We start from the raw sequence: 21,894 nt of genomic DNA, 5'->3' as shown, positions 1-21,894 counted from the left end.
CTCATCAGGTATACTACACTGACTAGTTTCCAAGAGATTCATCATAGTTTCTTATGAGCGTGATAAATAGGGACTACCATTTGCTTGTATTTCAAGTAAGAAATCAATCATGATAATAGCTAGTACTTATATTGCATTTTAAAATTTGCAGAGGGCTTTATATATGTGAGCTTCACAACAACTCTCTGAAACAGATGCTATTGTTGTTCCCATTTGACAGATAAGGAAACTGAGGCAGACAGTTTAAATGACTTGCCCAGGATCACACAGCTGGTAAGTGCCTGAGGCTAGTCATGCTCTAGACTTTGTGACTCCAAGTTTTGCACTTAGGGTACCTGCCATCCTGACCATTTCCCCTTAATATTAGAGAAAGAAGGAAAAGTTGGGAAGCGTGACATCTTCCAAGTGAGATCATTTATCAGCACACCAATACACACTGATCCATATGCAAAGGACAGTTCCTAACCTTGGGATCTCACTCCATGGTGAGCCAAAGGAAATTTCTGGGATTCTAGATTTTATTTTCTATGGGGATAAAAAAGAAGGCTGGAAAATTTCTCCCTCTTTTGTCTTGATATTCCCCAGGATCAAACATCATCTGTTGGAAGTAGGTGGTGGGAAAGAAGTGGGCATCTGGAGCAAAACGGAAGTGGTCACTCTGGACCAATGGGGGGGAGGGGCGGGATGGGCGGGATATTAGTCTCTATATTCTTCATTGAAATCTTCATAGCATTCCTCTGTCTTCAGCGAAAGAATGAGGAAGAGGCACATATTCAATTATAAAGTACCCAGAGACCTTTCCTAAATGTATTTCATAGTAAGAGATGATTGAACAGAGCACTGTATACAGAGACAAGCTCATCTAACACATAAGTAACCAGGGACAAAAATTAAGCATGTGACAGCATTACGTGTTATGGCCAATTTAGGACCCATTTTGGATGCTATTTGCATAAGATCTTAAACGTATTTAGGTAGCTTTCAGGAATTCTATTTTAATATGCTCTCATGCTATCAGTTTAAAAACTATTTGAATATATCTCCTTACTCCTAGAAAACAAGATTATGTATATTTCATTTTTATTATTCAACTGAATAAAATTATTTTCATTTCCTTAGAAAACTATTATAATAAGCCTTCCATACTGATCCATTCTCTGTCTCTTTTTTTTTCTCAGATAAAAATAAGAAAGGATATGTAAAAACATTTCTCGAGCTTACCTACAGATCTGATTATTTCTCTGGTATCTGGGATTGCTTCATCCATTCAAATGCATTAACACTCTTCTAACTAAATGTATGGTTCCCCCCTTAACTTTCAAAGCTAATTCACTTTTTATAACAGCAAAGAAAGGCAAAGAGAACTTGCTGAAGTAGAAAAGGGCTTTTAAACCCCTTTCATGAAAACCCCATCAGCCCTTCTTGGAAACATTTTTGCTGTTCCAACTATGAGTGTGATTTCTACATTTGGAGAAATACAGGCTTAAATCAGGTGAACAGATTCATCTCCCCATGTCACTTTTAATAAAAGTTTGCAAAGGAAAAATGTAGCTGTGTCACCACACTGGAAATTTGATTTCCAGGTTTCAGATTACACAGAATGGCATAATAACTATAGAGATTCAACACAGTCCAAGGGACAGTGTACTGGTTAAGGATTCAGAGAACCTGTGTTCAAATCCCACTTCTGATGGTTATTCTCTCTGGAAGTCTGAGCAATCTCCCTGGCCCATGGGATAACATTAAATGTGTTGGATCAGATGCCTCAGAGGTCTTTTCCAGATCTAGATCAGTGATGCTATGAAAGGACTTCTCCTTTAAAAATAATTCATCTTATATTTAAAGGTTAAAAGAAAAAAATTTCTTTGAACAAGGTAATTTTCCTAAGTGTCACATTTTTTATGGCTTAATTTGCAAACATCCTTAAAAATAAAATTAAGATGAAAGGAATTTAACTCTTTCCCTTCCAACTCTAAGGGCCTTTTATGTTCCTCTGGTATCCTCAGTGCCATTCCAGGTGAGGAAGGACAGAGAACACCATGCACCGTCACTTTTATTTCTCTGCTAAATGGTTTTCCGACTTAACAGTGCCCTCTTCTGATTACTCAAGTCACCTTCAACTGGAATGATGAAGAAAAAGCTTCATTTGGGAAGAAGAGGGGAAAATCATTTTGAAAAAGATAATGTAGGGGAGTGGCTAGGTGGTGCAGTGAATAGAGCACTGGCCCTGGAGTCAGATGGACCTAAGTTCAAATTCGACCTCAGATACTTCACACAAAACTAGCTGTGTGACCTTGGGCAAGTCACTTAACCCCAGCTGCCCTACCTTCCCCTCTCCAAAAAAAAAGAAAAAAGAAGAAAAAGTGGTAAAAAAGTTGTGTATTTTAAAAGTAAATCCAGTTGTATACATAAATCTTGCTAGGGTTCTATTATAGCCACTCAAGAAGGTGTTATGTATTCATTTCCCAGGCCCATCAAAGACAAGCTTCCATAATAAACAAACCAGATTCACTGGAAATCCACTGAGCTATTCACATTTTCTTTAAGGTAATAGGTATGGGTACCTATTCCCTCCTTAGCAATTCCACTTTTTAAAAGGAAAACACTATCCAGACAAAATTAAAAGATCATAAATAAAATTTTCAATTTTTCCCCTCAAAGTTAAAATTGTTTATGTATTGTATTTAATTATTTTTGGTAAAAACATGAAAACCTTTAACTTTATCAGATTTTTAAAAACCCACTATCTCACAGTTCAAAGAAGATTTTGTTAACCTAAAACAAACACAAGACGTCAAAAAGACTGCAGAATGTCTGCCTAATTGTGTTGCAGTTGACTAAAATTTTCTCAGGCTAAAACACCCCAAGACTTGAGTGTAGCGTTTTCTAAGAGCTCACAACTTGGAACAGAATTTATCAAGGGGAGAGAGCAGTTGTGCAACATCGCCCTCTGGTGTTACAAAATATATAAGCAGCCTTTTCCCAGAGCAATCCATTTCCTCTTCCATCTCCCCCTTTTGTTTTTCACATTTTGCTACGGACTTGGGGGATACCCAGGAGTAGGAGAGATGATACTTTTTCTTACATTTACAAATAAATTGGGAAGATTGTCATGTTTGGTGGAAAGAGCATGGAACCTAGAATCAGAGGACAAATCCTGACCTGATGACTAGAGTTATCTTGGGCAAATTGCTTTCTCTCTTTTAGGTCTCAGTTTCCTTAGCTAGAAAAAGAGGAAACTGGATTTTATTGTTTTTGTTCAGTAGCTTTAGTCATGACCTCATTTAAGGTTTTCTTGGACAAAGATACAGGAATGCTATTTCTTTCTCCAGCTCATTTTACGAATGAGGAAACAGAGGCAAAGAAGGGCTAAGTAATTTGTCCAGGGTCACACCATTAGTAAGGGTCTGGGGTCAGATCTGAGTTCACAAATATGACTTCTACATCCCTTTCTAATTCTTTGTTCTATGACCCCAATGCTGCACATATATTTCAGCATGTAATCAAGAGCCATGATGCAAGGTATATACTAGATTTTAGCGATTGAGGAATTCAGGAAATGAATTGGGGCTTAAGTAATTAGAGAAGACTTCATGGTAGTTGTGCAAATGCTCCTTCAGGAAAATGTGTGGCTTGGGAGAGAAGGAAGGAGAACGCATTTCCAGCTTAGAGGTTATTACCTTGGTAAAGAAATGGAGATGAGCATATTCCACATAATACATGGGAGGAACAATTAAGGGTATTGGCTTGATGGGAGCAAAGAATTGATGGTGCCCAAAAATCACTCCGGTGATTTCTCTCCTTCCTTCCTTCTCTCCTTCCTTCCTTCCTTCCTTCCTTCCTTCCTTCCTTCCTTCCTTCCTTCCTTCCTTCCCTCTTTCCCTCCCTCCTTCCTTTCCTTCCTTCCTTTCCTTCCTTCCTTCCTTTCTGCTCTTTGGAGGGCATTTGGGGTGAAGTGACTTGCCCAAAGTCACATGGCTAGTAATTGTGTCAAGTGTCTGAGGCTGGATTTGAACTCAGGTCCCTCTGACTCTAGGGCTGGTGCTCTATTCACTGTGCCAAACTAGCCACCCCATCTGGTGATTTCTTTAGAGTTCAATGTTCTCTTGGTGATCTCCACGCTCTCTTCTCCCATATTCATAACAATAAATTCACTTTGTACTTTCTTATCTGGGCATATGTTGTACCAGGGAACGGAGGGGAGGAATAAGAATTTATTTAGTGGGGGCAGCTACGTGGCGCAGTGAATAGAGCACTGGCCCTGGACTCAGGAGGACCTGAGTTCAAATCCAGCCTCAGATACTTAACACTTACTAGCCGTGTGACTTTGGGCAAGTCACTTAACCCCAATTGCCCTGCCCTTCCCTCTCCAAAAAGCAAAAAAAAAAGAAGGAATTTATTAAGTGCTTACTACCGTGTTTCCCCGATAATAAGACACTGTCTTATTAATTTTTTTGGACAGAAAAACACCAGAGGGCTTATTTTCAGGGGAGGGCTTATTTTAATGAACACTGACAGCAATTTTAATAAACAGGTAAATGTGAACAAAAAAATGTACCTTTATTCAATAAGCAAATCACTGGGGAAGAACAGGATGACGCGCTCACTGCTGCAGCTCTGATTGGATGCAGCTCGGAGCGCGGCGTGCGTTTCACCCGGGGGGGGGAGGGAGGACGGTGCATACAGAGGGTACCGTAATGTAGCGTGTAGCGCAGGGGATCACCTTCACTACAGTAGCAATCTCAATAGGGCTTATTTTCAGGATAGGTCTTATTATCGGGGAAACACGGTATATACCAGGCACTGTGCTAAGCACTTTACAAATATTTTCTCATTTGAATGACACAGCAGCTCTATGAGGTAGGTACTACTGTCCCCATTTTACAGTTGAGGAAACTCAGGCAGGCAGTGAATAAGTGACTTGTCCAAGGTCTCACAGCTAGTAAGTGTCTGAAGCTGGATTTGGACTCAGGTTCCTGATTCCAGACCCAACATTCTATCCACTGTACCAAATAAAACTCCCTTTAAATAGAGCATTTTTAGGTTTGCAAAGTTTTACAAATATTATTTCATTTGATTCTCACAGCTTCCTAGGGAGGTTATTATTATTATCCCCAATTTACAAGTATGGAAACTGAAACAGACAGAAAGTGAGTGACTTGTCCAGGGTCCCACAGCTACTAAATGTCTGAAGCTGGATTTGAACTCAGCTCTTAGGCCCAGTGCTCTATGTACCATACCACCTAGTTTTTGTGTTGTATCCCCAGTGCCTAGCATATGCTTCTTGAATTGAATTTCTTTTCACCTGGATGCTGATAAAGCTGTGTTTACAAGATATGACTTTATAGAGCAGAAAGTCTATAGGAAGGGAGACTTGGGCCCCAGTAGATGTGCCACAATGGACACAAGAGATTTCCTGCATCTCGGGGCTCGTGGGGCTGCCTACCGCACTTACTTCTGGACCGGATGTAGCAGTCATTACAGTTTAGCAAACCATTGCGAATCCTGACATCTGTTCCACTCACGGAATCTCCAAGCTGTCCTTTGCAGATTCCACACTGTCCATTAAACAAGAAGAAAGTCATGTGAGAAAGGCATCCTTGTATTGACTGGTTGTGTCATTCACAGAGAAATCTTCACAAAAACAGAAACCCTTCGTACAGATCAAATATAACCCCACTGGTGGTCTGGATAAGCAAATGACATTCAGAGAATTGATGAAACTTATTGGAATCCTTCATGGGGAAAATCTGTCAAAAAGACCTCAGGAGATTTCCAGGATTTTCCTGAAGCTCCAAGAGATCTGGTACAAGGAGACAAAAAGCTCTTCTTTCTTTCTGAGATTTCAGATTTGTTTTCCATATGGTGATCTCCAATACCCTCCCCCCCCCCCCCCCCCCCCCCCCCCCCCCCCCCCCCAACAAGGTTCCTTTTAGCAGCATTTGTTCTGGTATGGAAAGACACTGGAGGGCATTCTGGTTTCCTCAGCACTGGGTTAGTGGTGCTGGTGGTGATTGAGGAGGAGAATTGGGTGGTTCTCTCATGTACAGTCTTTTTCCGGGGAGGTCAGAAACCACGGGTAGTGTAGCCTGGAGGTTTGTGAGTAGGTAGGAGAGGACGGGGGCTCCAATAAGACTCCTGCTGCCTCAAGGTCACTGGGTGAGGGACCATCTTGACAGGGGAGGGATGTAGACCGAGTGAGCTGGGCAGCTGCCATCACTGGACAAGAGAGAATAACCTCACCAAGACTCAACAAAGAAGGAACCAGCATTTTGGAATCCCTACTTAGCCTTCCTAGACTATTTCTACATTTAAAAACATCTAGTCTTTGAGGTTACCAAAATTAAAAAAAAAACAATTTTCATAAGTTATCTTATTAAAATTAGCCTGCTTGTATTTTTATGAACTGCTTTGTGATAAAAAACAAAACAAAACATAACTTAGGGAAGAATCATATTCAGCCTAACACTGTGGATACAGAGTTGACTGAGAGGCATTGTGCTATTGTGGATAGATGATAGCCCCGAAAGTCAGGAAGACCCAAGTTCGAGTCCCAAACTCTGATACGTGCAGGCTGTGTGACACTGGGAAAAATCACTTGACCCCTCATTTAACCCTCTAAGACTATAAGTTATGAACCAGTTACTGTTCTGTACTGGTGGAAGACATCGTCACCAGAAGCTCTCTATGCCAATAAAATTGTGTCTACCCTCTTGCCCCATCCCCCACCTCCAAATAAACAAACCACCCAAACCAGATGGTGTCCAGTGCCCACATTATCATTTATCTGTTAGCATTATTAACTTTGTCTTCTTTTCTTTTAGTCCTCCATAGAGCCCACAGGCCAGATGGCCATTTAATCCAACACATTAATTATGCCCTATGACTATCTGTAAAGTACCATGAGGGCATGGCATGTACCCTTTCTAAACTCTGTCACTTCTTCAGAGCCTAATTCTCTGCACAGAATAGGTATAAATGGCTGCTGAACTGAACCTAACTAAGGGAGTCACAGACTGGAAATAGAAAGTGTGAGTGAATACACACTCTGCTTAGGTCCGTGTTTGGCAGTGGTTTGAAAGGAGATGCCATTTATCTCTAGTTGGGAGGTAGGAGCAGAGACAGAGAGAAGACTGGGGAGAGAGCAAAAGAACACCCACCTCTGTACCCTATACTTCTCAATATAAAAATGGTTTGGGGACTTAAGACCACAGCAATCAATCGACATGTTCGATTGTCTAGGGTTAAACCAAAATCTTCCATCACCTAAGGGAACTGGGCAAGATACTAACAGCTCCTGATACTCATTCATCAAAATTTCAGGGATTAGAAAGAATTTTCAGATTCTGAATGAATCCAGAGGCTAATTGACTTGTAATTAGCATTTTCCTCTTGGAGTATTTCAGGTTGGAATTCTTAGCTCCCTACTCGAGCATACATTTCTTCCAATGTCATACTTTTTAGTCTGGGGCAAACACCTGCAAAATCAAGTAAAATCTAGCTGTGCCTTCTAGGGATGACAAGACGGCAGAGATAAGTCTATATACAGAAGGACAGACAACACAGTAGCAGTGTAGAATGAGGAACGACATCCACCTTATAAATACCAGCACAACGTTTGCTCCACACACAGAATGATCAAAAAGGATGTCGTGGGATCCTGTTTAGCTTGAGAAGTAATGAGTACCTACCCTGAAGCACTGGATGTGAAAATAAAGGCTAAGCGTTTCAATGATCATGGCTGCTCCTTTCCCCAGAGGAAGTCCACAAGCAGAGCATAACTTCTTTCCACTTATAGACCTGGAAGAAAACACATTTGCACACCATCTGTATGACACAGACCAGGCTAGCTCATCCCGCTACCAAGAAATGAAAATGCAAATTTTAAAAGGGCAGATGACTAGTTATTTTCACTGCCCCTAAAGGTGACTGAGTTAAGTCATCAAGATGGTCACAAGTACTGACAGGAAGCTTCCTGAAATTCAAGATTCAATTAAGTAAATTCAATAAATGTTCAATTCAATAAGCATTTATTAAGCACCTTTCAGTGTTACAGTTCATTTATTAGAAGATAAAAAGACACTTGGCTAACTAGGTCCATGGGTTATCTTTTACTGTCTTTGTTGGTGGTTGAGCTTTCTGACCCGACCTTGGCACAATTTCAGAGTGGCATGATGCCTCTGTAAGAGTGGCATTCATTCACATGACAAACATTTATTAAGGACCTATTATGTTGAAGTTTCTGCTTCAACACTCAATGAATCTCTCTGATCTTACCAGTAGCAGCACTGGTTCCAAGGGATCGGGATTGGAAGCTGTACATATGCATGCCTTCTCATCCCATGTAATTGCAATTCTAGTTTATGGTGTTCTATAAAATGTAATTAAAGCCCTGTGGAAAAAGAGAGCCAGTTTCCACTGCTTCACCTTTTCTTTATTTTTGTGCCAAATCAGAAGTTGAAATAGAATGGGTTTCCTATATTCAAAGAGGGGTGGATGTACTCCCCAAACCACATTGGCAGGTACCAATTCAGGTACAATTATAACGGCTTCTAAGGACCATCACTAAGGGGATATTCAAGACAAAAAAGGCAGCCCATGAAGGGCCTACTGGCCTTTCATACCTGTTGGGAGACTGGCCAGGAGGGGTGGGAGAGCATGGGGATAACTGCCCAGCTCTGAAATTCTCACGAGGGCTTGTCCTGAAATGTGGAAAAGAAATGAAGAATTACAACAAGGATAAATAAAGCACCCAAAGGCCAATGATGGGACAGCAGCCTTTTCACTATGAAAACAACAAAGACCCTAGCAACTCCTCACGATAAAAAAAAGGATGAAGAAATAGCACTTGTAATTTTAAAAGGCTTCTTAGTACATTCTCTGCCTGGCATCGATGATAAAATCAACGTGCCTTTGATAGGACAGGGCTAGAAAGGTCAGGATGCCTTTTCTAGTATTTATTTTTGCCTGAGAGGTCTTTTAACTAAATTTTCTAAGATGCTCCTATTGTTCTCTATACCAAAATGTAACCTGCCCCAGCAGAAAATGTCCACCAATAATTCTGTCCTTAAAAAGAGTCAGAAAACAAATGGCAAAGTGTAGGTATGTGGTCAGCCTCACTCTGAATAGGCCCTCCCACTAGGGAATAAATCTATACAGTTATATAGCATTAATTAGCATTTTAAAGGCAATATTTTAAATGTGCTACCCTTCTCATTTTGTAAAATTAATGCTCCATGGATAGATCTGATTAAAATTCTTATTTCCTTGCTTTAAAACAAAAAGAATTCATAACTTTCTACCTTGTTGAAAGGACACATGCTTAAAATACATGATATTAAAAAATTAGTGACACAAAGATGAATAATGTAATTCCTAATTTCAGTTCATTTTAAAGAAGTGGCATGTGCTCTAGAGATAAGCCCCAAAGGAAAAAAAAAATGAATCTGAATATTCAATTAAGCGATCTGTCATAGTATTTAACAAATAAATTGAGTAAGAATCAACACATTAGCAACTTTAAAAATAACAGGTGATATGACTAGCTAAGTTATAAGAAGTGTCATAAAAAAACTATTAACACTGCTACAAGTCTCACTGCTCAAATATGAGATGAATAAGTTTTGATAACGGGTCACAGGGTTAGGCACACTCTTGCCATAGTCTTAATAGAAAGATAAGTTGTTGTTTTTTATTTGTCTTTTGTTCTTGAAGAGGACCATGACATCAAGAAGGTGATGCCATGACTTGTAAGTGGACGCAGAGCTGTGCAAAGCCTCACTTTCTCCCCCAGAGCCATCTGGGTCCAGTGACAAGATACCGATCAGGACAAAGGTAGATGGCCCCAGATTGAGCAGGAGCCATTTTCTGTATAACCAGAGGCAGTTTTAGATGAACTCCTATTTCCTGAACCCATATTTCACTTTTAGTCTCTGAGATGTGATTTAATCCTCTTAAAACAATTTCTGAATGCTAATCTTTTGCTACTTATTTTGGTAAAAATATCAGGTTCACAATTCTTTTTAGTTTAGTTTTTAATTTTAATCATCTGTTTAGTTTTTATTTTATTTCAAAATCTAATTTTCTCCTTTTATAGTTTCTATGTGTATTTAAAGAATATAGTGTGAAATGTCTCACTTTAAGGCTTTGGAAACTAGTCAGATTAGAACTTTATCTTACTGGGAATGAGTGGAAATCACAAAAAGTGACACCAACACCCCACTTGTCTGTTTTTCTTTTTTATTTCATTTTTCTATCTGGTGCCTGAATTAAAAAAGAAATCTACTCACTTCCTTCTCTCACTGGGAGAGGCAACCTGATGGTTGATGCTCTGATCCACGGGGAGGGTTTTCTGTTTCACGTCTTCTAATGCATGTGATGGTGCAGGTGACCATGGCTGATTCCATGATGTGTCTGAAGATGAGGGGTTAATAAAAAAAAAATTCCAGTAAAAGTCAGGCATAGCAACAAGAACTTTTCAATCATCCCTCAAAGAAAATTTCAATCCACTTTTGGGAAAGTCAAACACAACCTGGAATTTATCTTCTAAAATATACCCTCAGATGTGGGCCACATAAAAGGCAGCAAGTGGTACACTGGAGAAAGGACTGTACAGCACATTTCTATAAGCTGTGCCTAAAGGTATGTCAATACCCATCATAACCTAAAAGAGAGGCATACAATGTTGATACTGTTACAATAAATTCATTTATTCTACCAAAAATTTTTATTTGGTCAACATGTTTTGCTTTGATTCTATATACATTTTTCATTCTACTGCCTCTTCTCAGCTATGCCTTTCTGACTCTTACGCTGACCATTATGAAGGGAGGGTCTAGCAGAAAGATGGCTGAATCTAGTCAGCAGGCCTTGGTTTGTACAGACCCTGCCAATTAGAAACTTCATAATACCTGGTAAATTATTTCCTCTCCCTTAGCATCAGTTTCCTCAATGACAAAATGAGAAAGTTAGATCAGATAACTTTTGATTTGTTTGTTCTAGCTCTAAATATAGGATTTTAGGAGGAAGAATATTTTCCATGAGACGTCATGCCTCTCTACCACCAGCCCCCTCCCTTCCCATGACCCCAAGAAAAACAAGACTCCCAGAAAAGTAAAAAGAGATGGAAATGGAAAGTTGAGCATCAAACTGTACCCAGAGCGCCTCACTTTTATATGTGAACTTCTCAAAGGATATTCCTAATAAGAACATTGTAATAGAGAAGTCATTATGTGAGGACATTGAGATTATGAATGGTTAGGTGGCTTGCGTATGATTACACAGATTGTAGGTGTCTTTGTGGGATTTGAACCTTTGCCACCTAACTGCAAATCCATATACTATCCACAACTCTGCGTGGCCTCTCGGTATGGTGAAAGGACCACCATGCTTAGCGTAGGAAGGGTAAGAAAAGAATACCATAAAACACAGAGTTAATTTTTGTTTCTTGAGAGGTTTTGAGAAGCTGTGCAGCATCACCTGAATAATGGTTTTTGAGAGGTTCTCCTTACAAACTAAGAAGTAAGCAAAAGATTTATTTCCTTTTATTCTTACCCTGAGATAACTCCAAGTTCAGCCTTCGGTCTGGTGTATCAGGCTCGGCTGCTGACAACTGAGGGTCCTGATGAATTCCTTTTGGTACAGAGGTCTCTGGATGTGTTGGGGTCACCGGTGGTACACTGCTAATGATAAAATCATATGACATTTTTTTAATATAAGTTTGAATTGGCTTGTTTATTTATTTTTTGTTTTTGCTTTTTGGAGGGCAATTGGGGTTAAGTGACTTGCCCAAGGTGATATGGATAATTTTTTGTGTTAAGTGTCTGAGGCTGGATTTGAACTCAGGTCCTCCTGACTCCAGGGCCAGTGCTCTATTCACTGTGCCACCTAGCCGCCCCAATCATATGATATTTTAAAAACAGAAAGGAGGAAGAGAAAGCACACAAGCAGAAGAAAACCTTTGTATTCTGGCAAGTTTGAAAAACGGGCATGAGAGTTAATTGAAAGACTTACGGAATGTAGGATTAACTGACTTAATTCATGCTGCTTCCAGTGGGCTCCCTCTTTTCATTTCCCTTGATCTTTTATCCTGTTAATCTCTGAGCGAAGGAAGGAGCAATGAATCTTCATCGTTTGCAAACAGGCTTTAGAGGCAGGGATCTAACATGCTCCCTTCCTCCCCAAAGAAATCAGCAGGAACGTAACTCGCAGCTGTTCAGCAAGGTGTTTTGATTAGTCTTGCAACCCCTGGAAATGATTGCTAGGTTGCAGAGTTTATTGGGAGATAGCAGAAATGCCAGTTTCTAGTGTTTGGTGATTCTAACTCATGCAACTTTTACTATAGCTTTTTACAGAATGAACGAAACAGCATTTAAATGCACACTCTCTATTACTCATTATTACAGTGGATTTGTGATCTCATCCATCATTCTTGCTATGTGACGGGGACACCTCATTTTCCAGTAACCTAGCTCTGAGGTGGTGCTTTAGGCTACTTCTCATGTGAAAGTCATTACTGGCAGTCTGCTATAGCTTGCTTATATTCACTGGGCATCTTTCTATGGCCCTTCAATAACCTGCAATGTGGTTCTTCTGACATCAAGATCTGTGGCCATCTGAGGGGAGAGACAGGAGGCAGCACGTGTGACAAAGGGGGTCCAATCTGGACCACTATCTCCCCATAGACCCTCATGGGTCAGCCCAGGAGACTGAAGCCAAGAGCCCTGGGGAACATTAGCAGCCTCCAGACCAGGGCCCTGCTGCCAACTCAGCCCTTGTGGCTATAATTGAGAGGATCAACCTCTCAGAGTAGGATGAGGAAAACTGTGGACTCAAGGCCACTTGTGACCCTCTAGGTCCTGAGATGAGGCCTTTTGAATGAGCCCCAGCTTTTCAGAACAGATTCTTTTATTAAGCGGATTTGTTCTGTGAAGCTTGAATTCAGTCAAAGGGCTATAATTGAGGACCTAGAAAGTTACATGTGGCCTTGGTCCTGAAGGTTCCCCACTCCTGATCTAGAGGAAAAAGAGAAGGAGGCCTAGGACAGATGTAGATCAATGTTTACCTAGCAAAGGCAGTTAAGAGAGAGGGTGGTAAGAAAGAAGACCAAGAGAAAGCAGTATCATACAAAAACTAAGGCATGAGAGAGAAATGAGGAGAAAGGGATGGTTAATAATATGAAAAAAAAACAGTCTATTTCACAGGATCAAATGGATGAATGTCAGTTAAAGCACTCTGAAAGCTACAGAGTCCTATATAAATTGAGAGCCAATACAATAAGGATGAAGCTAGAAAAATTCAGCATTGACAGACATGACATTTCTCATTGTAGGCATCACTGCTGACCTGCTATTGTCACCAGAGACCAGAGGGAAAGGTCATGGCCAAAATGTTTATGTGAATGAATCCATTTGGGTGAGGAGTATTCACAGATCTCTGGTGGTTCTACAAAGGTCTTCTCAGGGTAGGATGAGGGGTTAGCTTGAATGGGGTGGTAGTCTTAAGGAATCCATTCTAACCCACACCTACAACTGTTTTAGGCCTAAGTTGGCTCTGAAATTCCAGGTGGTATGTTGGCTCTGGGAACCCTCCAAAGACTTGGCTCTGCTTCTGGGGGGTTCCTTAATAAGCAAATCTAGATTGAGCCAGGCTGCCTAGAATCCTTATGGAACAGACTAGAAGCCCTAAGGGCAAGGATCTGCTCACCTGGTCCTCATTTAGACCAGGAGTTGGAATGGAAAGATGTAACCCTGATATCAATCTCTTCTTGAGGACATGGTCTTGGGGGCTGGTGCTAGGCTCCTGAGGAAGTAAAGGCTACTGCTTTAATGCTATGATTAGCAGTCTAGGGAAAGGGCAGTGGGACACAAGGGGTTTCCCAGGGACACCAGGCCACCCCTCTTCCCTTGGCACTACTGGCCAATGGTCACTAAGAAACAGAGAAATCAGATGACTCATTCAATGGAACTACAAGGAAAGGGTAAAGCAACACAGTCCTTTGTTAATGCCTGTTTAAAAAGAATTCTTTCTTAATACAGTAACAACTTCCACTTAATAATCATTATAACATGTTGGAATATTTTCAAGGCTGACTATATGACCCAATCACCTAACAATGAGGCAATTTTTTTCTCAAAGGTCGGTAGGCAGGACCAAGGCCTCCTGCTCTTCAAGCGTTGGTCTGGATAGAGGTTCATACCTTTCTGTTTCCTCTAAAGCATCACTCTTCTTATTCTTCAGCAGCAAGTCATTTTCTTCTTCCCAGAGTGGTTTTTGCCTTTTTTCTTCCTCTTTAGAAGCTTCCAATTCCATCTTATTCTAGGAAATAAAAGGAGACTAAGGGCAACCTGAAATGGGGAGCCTTAAAAACACAATGGGCAGCTCTTGTCATCCCAACCCAGGAGTTAAAAATAAAATCATTATTCATTCATGTTTCCCACAATTCAAAAATCCTCAAAATGACTGTATGTCTCTAAGTCTCAATGAATTGTAACTGCATTCTGTACCAGTGGCATCAATGGTTAATTCTGGCCTCTCTCAAAAGCTTACATCAAATGATCTTGCCAGATAACAAAAAAAAAAAAAACACCTCATCCTGCCCCTCACACCCCCCCAAAAAGGCAGGGGAGAGGGGGAGGGCAAAGGGAGACAGGTTCATGATTGGTCACCTCAGCACCAAAACTATCGCATGTTTCAGAGGCTTCAGACTATGGATCATTCAGCAATTTGGTGCTTCCCTATCATTCCTCAGGGGGATGCATTTTGGGATTAGGCAATAGGAGCAAATGATAGCTTTTCCTTCAGCCTCTTAGGATACATCCAAATATTGGTTAGATTAAGGATTTCAAGAATGGGGCTGGAACTGGTTTTCTTAGAATCCACAGGTAGTTATCATACTCTCTGCTCCCATCAAAATCCCAAGTACTCTGGAACCATGACAGTAACATGGAGACTTCCTCATTACTGCATGGTCTTACTAGACTCCTGTAAGGGGTTTCACTTAATCTGAGTGAGAGAAAACCCTTACTTCCCTCTACATAGAAATTAATTCTATAGAGATAGGCTGTGTGATGAAGTAGGAAGGTCACTGAATTTGAAACCAGAAGACTTGGGTTTGAATTCCAGATATTGCCCTTGTGTTGTAAAATGAGGACAATGCTGGATTTCTAAGGTATCTTGAATGCTGTGTAGGTATGGGCCCAAATCTCTCTGAGCTTCACTTTTTCTCCTCTGAAAAGTGAGTAGATGACTACTTGCACCCCTAGCTCACAGGGCTGGTGGAAGGAAGTACCTTTGTAAGTGTTCAAGGCAATATACAAATGTAAGCCTGATTATATTACTGCTTCTGGCAATGGCTGGGACACCGCAGTGGAAATTGCCCCCACGCAGGCGTTTCAGTCACTCTGTGGGACAGATGAAAAGAGTCCTAGAAACCCTTAACTTTCCCATCAATAATCTCACCACTGGCCCATTTCCTTCTGTGACAGAAGAGGAGGTAGAAATCTGATCAGCTGAACTTGAAGAAATTGTGAAGGGAACCACAGTGTCTTCAATGATCTTGCGCTCCTAAGGAAAAGGAACAAGGTTAGCCAAGGAGAAAGGTAATTCAGAATGTACATGTCAAGAGGGCACTTTTCACTAGTGAACATTGGAAATAAGTGGGAAGATTTATTTTTTTCCATATGGTTTTTCAAAACAATGCAAACAATATAAGGCAGGGGTTATTTTTTCATCCCCAAATGCAGATGAATTAGTACAAAGGACCCCTAGTTACTAAGCCTAATTTAATGCTCTTAATTAAATAAATGCTCTTAGGTAGCAGATTAAACATAAAAGTTGCTATTACAAGGGACAATTCAGAATGATATAAATGATAAGAGAATTGAAGATGCTGGGCAGAAAATATGGCCTTTGTATCTAATATGAGCTGATATTTTAAAATTACATGAAAAGCACCCTGATTATACCCTATATACCCTACGTTAGCAGTCCAAGTCAAATGATTTTACAATAATATCACGAATTGAGTGCCACCATGTCTCCACTTTAGCTTTATAAAGCTAAGTTGTTATACTTTAGCTCAATCATAAAAAAAAGTCTTAGCTGCCACTGATGCCACAATTGGGCCAGTTCTCTTGTTTGATGCTTGCTTTCAAACTGGCTTTCACTAGCACCTGGGTAGTCTTGATATATACAGATTCTTTTACTTAAGAGTCAAATCTTGTTTCACACACTTATGATCTGTGTGACCCTGCACAAATCACTTAACCTTTCTCAACATCAGTTTTCCCTTCTATAAAATGGGGATGATTATACTATTTTATAAAGTTGTTTTGAGGGCAAAATGACATAATGTATATAGAAAAATAAAGCAGTATAAAAATGCAATTAGAATACCATCATCATCCCCTCTTGCCCTTTATCTTGACTTTTCTCATTTATCTCCCCACCCTTACTGGTTCAGTTCCACTTAGCACTGGCCTGGTGCCCACCTTACCCAGTATTCTCCACTTGGATGGCTCTGCCTTGCTTCGTTCCCCATGGCGCCATTACCTCACCTTCTTGACATTCCCAGCCTAAGAATATGTAGTCCTCAATAACATTTCCATTCCATCTTCATTTCCTAACCTTCTTCAGACTGAGCTCCTTGAAGGTAAGGACTCTTTTTGCATTTCTTTGCATTCCTAGCACTTAGCTCAGGACCTGGTACATAGTAAATGTTTAATAAATGCTTACTGACTTTGGCACTAACTGCCTTAATATTGTTTCGCTGAACCCTGTGTTTTCCCTGACCCAATGCCAATGTGGCATACAGCTAAAAACAGATGAAGCTGAATCCCAGCTACATGATCATGGATAAGGCTTTTGTAAAAGAAGATTGAACTAGCGATCTCCAAGGACACTCTTACTTTGAATCTAGGATCCTATGATCTCATATTTAATGATGTTAGGCAGTGTGTGCTTAGAGTCTTCTAAGTCACAAAGTGAAGAGAGCAGGACACACAAATCTAAATAATTTTGACATAAAAACAATCCCACCTAGATTATTTTACTGCTACCCAACATGCTTACCATAATACTATAAAAATTATTTCTTCACTTCACCTGTACAAACCAAACCAATCCCTAATCAGAGAGGTATGTTCTCACACATGGGATAGGCTCTCACACATAAACTAGGAGACAGAAAGCTTTAAATCTCCCATCATGGCTCAAAACTGTCCTTATTTTTAAAGTGTATTCTCGGAGCCAACTTAATGGGATTTATTGTCCAGAGGAGAGTTTATTACCAGAAGGCTCCTCTATACTCTTTGAAAGGGAAGCCAATAAGAAGTCTTTCCTGATAACGGACAGGTACCCACTTACCAAGTCAGAAGACTGAGATTTTGCCAAGTTGGGACAGTGAGCTCATTTCACAATCTACTTCCCAGTAATTTTTCTTACCTCCTCATAATATCTACGCTCTTCCTCTTCCACTTCCTTCTGTGCTTTCTCCCATTCTTCTTTCAGTTTGTCCTGTTCCTTCTGGTATCTCTCCTGTTATGGGAAATTTCAGTAAACTGGACTGAACTGAGCACCTCATAAATCACTGGGAGTCATTAAGAAGCAAACAAACAACCCCCCCACATTCTGTGCACAGTATGTTGCAAAAGTTACTTCTTGCTGTAATGTTGTAAGTTGACCAGGTGACGTGATGAAGCAGGATGAGATTTTTGTGGTCATTTAAAACTATTCACGCAGATAAGAAAAATACTCAGATATTCAGTTACATCTTCTAGGACTTTTCTGTAGATATACTCATCTATGGAATCCTAACTTATGAATGTGGAAAATTCTAAAAAAATTAACAAGCTAAACTTACCTTTAAGAGACCATGCATTAAAAAGTAAGTTAAACCTATAGTTTACTTTAACTGGGTTGTTCAAAGTCACCTGAGTACAGTGGAAAGAATGTTAGACTTGGAGTGGGGAGGAACAATGCTCAAATCTTGGCTCTAACCCTTACTGGCTGCGTGATCCTGAGGGTATGCCTTTACTTGTCTCTTCGCCTCAGTTTCCTCGTTTGTAAAATGGAGTAAGGGGCAGTTAGGTGGCACAGTGAATAGAGGACCGGCCCTATTGTATGGAGGATCTGAGTTCAAATCTAGCCTCAGACACTTGACACTTAATTAGCCTGGGCAAGTCACTTAACCCCAATTGGCTTGCCTTCCCCCCTCAAAAGAAAAATGCAGTAAAAATATCTGCTTTAAACTACCTACCTCAAACAACTGTTTCACATAAAACTTCAGTAGCAGTTATGTGTGAGTTCTATATTCAAATACAAGTTTGGGCACTGATCTAAAACAGAAATAAGCTGCTGCCAGGGTAGTTTAATATTTTTTTTTAAAAGTGTCATGGTTTTACAGAAAGTGGATGATGGTAATTAGCCAAATATCTGGATTGGTTTTTGCTTACAGTCCTTACAGTCTTCCACTAAAATGGAATCTTTTGATTTTAATAACTTCTGAATTAAGGTAAGTTTTTTATTGGTCCATTAAAATGTTGTCAGGATTAGAACTGCCCTTCTTGGGGCAGCCAGGTGGCACCCACCCTGGAGTCAGGAGGACCTAAGTTCAAATCTAGCCTTAGACACTTAACACAAAAACTAGCCGTGTGACCTTGGGCAAGTCACTTAACCCTAATTGTCCTACCTTCCCCCTTCCAAAAAGCAAAAAAACCAAAAAACAAAACTACCCTTCTTGTTTTCAGAAATGCTGCATCAGTCACCACATGTAGGGGAACAAAAATGTTCTGTATGAGGAAGTCTTTAAAATTAATTTAAATATTTAACCAGGAGTCTTGACCAGGAAGAAATTAATAAATTGATACAGAAAACCAAAACTAAACTGTAGCTAAAATTTAAAACTGGTGCCTCCACTAACCCTTCAATGGTTAGGCAGAATGAGGGAAGGAAGGAAACCAACATTTATTAAATGCTTACTATGTAGTAGCCACTTTGCTTGGGATTTTACAAATATTATCTCATTTGTTCCTCAAAACAATCCTTAGAAGAAGGTGCTATTATCATCCCACTTTACAGTTGAGGAAACTGAGGTAGACAAATGTTAAGGGACTTGCCCAGAGTCAGTTTCCTGCATAACTAGTTAAGTGTCTGAGGTAGGATTTGAACTCTGGACTTCCTGATTTCAAGCCCAGCACTCTATTCTGCACCACCTAGCTGCAGAAATGCTGAAACATAGAAGCACCAAATTTTGTGACTAATTGTCATCAAACTACACTTCAAAGCAAGTCATTCCTGTCTGCTGTTCTTGAGCATCCTTTGGAATACTGAACATCCACCGTTTTTGCCTCCCACCATAAGCTAGCACACCACCATCCCAGCAGGAAAAGTACATAATTAGATTCTTTTGAAGACTTGCCTTACTCCTGTACCTCTTAATACTCTGGAAGAAGCAGTGTTGGCCAATGTGAGGCAATCTAGAACCATGCTGGCTGACTAAACTCCAGTTCTGAAATCCTGACTTTCTAGTGAAGACCCAGAAGAATTTCAATAAAGATTCTGCTTACAAGACTCTGACTCTAGAACTTCAAACATGAGGGGAAGTATAACAAGCAGAGCTATGGGTTTGGGAGCTTTTATCCATCCTTTAGGATACAATTCAACACAAATCAGTCGCTTCCTTAGCCAAGAGGACCAATGATCAACAAGAAGACTGAACAGCTTTATTGTGTGTGCCAGTGAGATAGGTAGATTTCTCTTACTCTGTGAGGTACCCCTGTCCCAACACCCACGAGGAAACTAGGCAGGGAGGGATGTAAAGGCAGCTATTAGCTGAGGGGCAAAGTGTGACCAGGATCTGCAACAAGAGCCATCTTTCTTAGTATAACTGAAAGAACACTATGATGAGGGGAACATGAGAAGTCCTTTTCCATACTCTATGGCATTTTTGGTGTAGATGTTTACCATTTAACTGGGCTGAAGGCCAATAAATGAAATGTGGGGATTCCTGAAGTCAGGCACATATACTTTCCATCTCGTCAATTTTATGAGCAGAAAAGCATATGACTAGAACCAAGTGAATCAGATTTTAAAGAAAAACTGGGCATCTTTCCTACAAATACATTTGCTTTTTTAAGTCATAAAAAATGTTCTATTTTCCCCCTGCTTGCCCCAACTGAAAATACTCCAAACTTGTCAGGCTTTTCAAAACCTTTAAATCAAAACTAAAGCCTTGTTTAATTCGGCTGACTGTTTGCAATAGTTTTGGAATTAATTTTCTAAAAGTAAAAATGCTTTGAAAATGTAAATTAAAACTACCTAAAGTATTATTTTCTAAATAACAATGTAATGAATGCTTCTGAAATTCAATGTTCATTTCCTACGGTGGTGGTGGGGGAAGAGACTAAGTCAAGGGTTGAAAGGGATGGAATTTCCAGAGCTTCCTTATTAAATATCATCTTTTTTTTTTTTAATTAGAAGAGATGTGGATCACAGTCAGACAGTGGAGTTTTTGTAAACAGAATATTTCTTTACCAGAACCTGGACAAAGCCCATTGCCTCATTTCACCAAAGTTATCACACAGCTGTTTTGAAACTGATTTCTATCACTGTCTAGGTTGGAATTTGATTAGTAACCAAGGGGGAAGAGATTCTATCAACCATTAACAGGATAACCTGTTTTGACCATAAAATGTTAATATGTGGATTTCCCTGCTTCATGCTGATAGCTGTTTTCTCTAAATATAAAATGACATATAATGATATCTGAATGTTCACAGATAAAATGTCAGACTAGTCAACTGATAAGACTATAAACTTATAAAAAAGGCTATAATCTTTTGCTCTGAGAGGCATTGTGGTATGTAATGTATAGATAACTGGATATGTAAGTCAGGAAGAACTTAGCCACTTAATAGCTTTGTGACTTTGAGGGAGTCACTGAATCTCTCTGGGACTCAGTTTCCTTACCTGTAAAATGAGGGAGGTGAGCTAAGATGACCTCCAAGGGCCATCCCAGCTTTAAATCTATGATCCTATGATTTTTCAGGCCCAGACAAAAACTACCAAAGGCAACAGAAACAAAAATGAAAAGTCGAATTAAAAACAAAGGGAAAACCGCCGATTACGTCAAACCCAGTCATACCTGAAGCAAACGTTCCTGTTCAAGTTGCCATTTCTCCTGCCGGCGGCGCTCCTCCGCTGGATCCCATGCCCACAAGTTGAGACGCTTAGAAAAATAAAACCATGATCAGAATCCAGCAATGTATCTCGAGAGCAGACAGGGCCAAATGAACACAATTAAGCTATAGTCTAACGCCCAAGTGAAAATGCTGAAGCTTAAGTTTTTAACATTTCTAAAGGCCTTTCCTGGTTGGTTAAAAAGCTTTTGTATTTTGCCCCACTTTGGTTTTCTTCCAAGATGCTGGCTGGATTCAATGAGCCCTTTATGAGTTAATGAATGCATGCAGTAATTAGCTCCTGGCACGACATAGCCTTTGCTTCATTCCCCCATAGGAATGACGTTTAAAATCTGTTAATTTCTGGGCACAGGATGTACATGCATTCAGAACAAAGATCCCAGGTCAGTTCACATATATCAGACCAATCTTATCTGGTGTTTATGTATGCAGTAACACAAAGAGACACAGCACTTAGCAAAACATGGACTATAACTAAAATTCTGCTAAACTCAGCAGGGAAATTACATTTCTGTTAGCTAATCATGGAGTGAGTTGGGCTAACCTATGTGGAATTTGTGTGGGAACTTTGGCACAGATCGATCATGTCAAGTTCTTGGGATTGGGGGGGGGGGAGGGAAAGAAAAGGAGAGACAGGCAGAGACAGAAAGAGAGAGAGAGAATCACAGTGAACAAGAATGAGCCCACAATAAAGTGC

At 40.1% G+C, this 21,894-nt stretch overlaps 1 protein-coding gene across 19 annotated transcripts in view; it reads right to left on the bottom strand.

Annotated features, from left to right (window-relative positions):
• The window catches only part of LIMCH1 (LIM and calponin homology domains 1), a 384,992-nt gene that overhangs the window by 3,247 nt on the left and 359,851 nt on the right, over positions 1-21,894 (bottom strand). For 10 of the 19 annotated variants that reach the window (XM_069105135.1, XM_069105131.1, XM_069105137.1 and 7 more), the window contains 9 exons: positions 21,143-21,226; positions 17,443-17,535; positions 15,460-15,564; positions 14,198-14,316; positions 11,554-11,681; positions 10,290-10,413; positions 8,625-8,702; positions 7,692-7,800; positions 5,456-5,558 (listed from right to left, as the gene is read on the bottom strand). In XM_069105135.1, the coding sequence (XP_068961236.1) occupies positions 5,456-5,558; positions 7,692-7,800; positions 8,625-8,702; positions 10,290-10,413; positions 11,554-11,681; positions 14,198-14,316; positions 15,460-15,564; positions 17,443-17,535; positions 21,143-21,226 (943 nt within the window). The remainder of the gene's footprint in view (positions 1-5,455; positions 5,559-7,691; positions 7,801-8,624; positions 8,703-10,289; positions 10,414-11,553; positions 11,682-14,197; positions 14,317-15,459; positions 15,565-17,442; positions 17,536-21,142; positions 21,227-21,894) is intronic. The other 9 variants (XM_069105134.1, XM_069105147.1, XM_069105146.1 and 6 more) reach the window with 4 other exon arrangements.

This window comes from Petaurus breviceps, unplaced genomic scaffold, assembly GCF_028583685.1.
Source record: "Petaurus breviceps papuanus isolate PSGF00001 unplaced genomic scaffold, PetGlider_PUasm1.0 76, whole genome shotgun sequence".
Taxonomy (NCBI): domain Eukaryota; kingdom Metazoa; phylum Chordata; class Mammalia; order Diprotodontia; family Petauridae; genus Petaurus; species Petaurus breviceps.
This window is presented reverse-complemented; position numbering and strand designations above follow the sequence as displayed.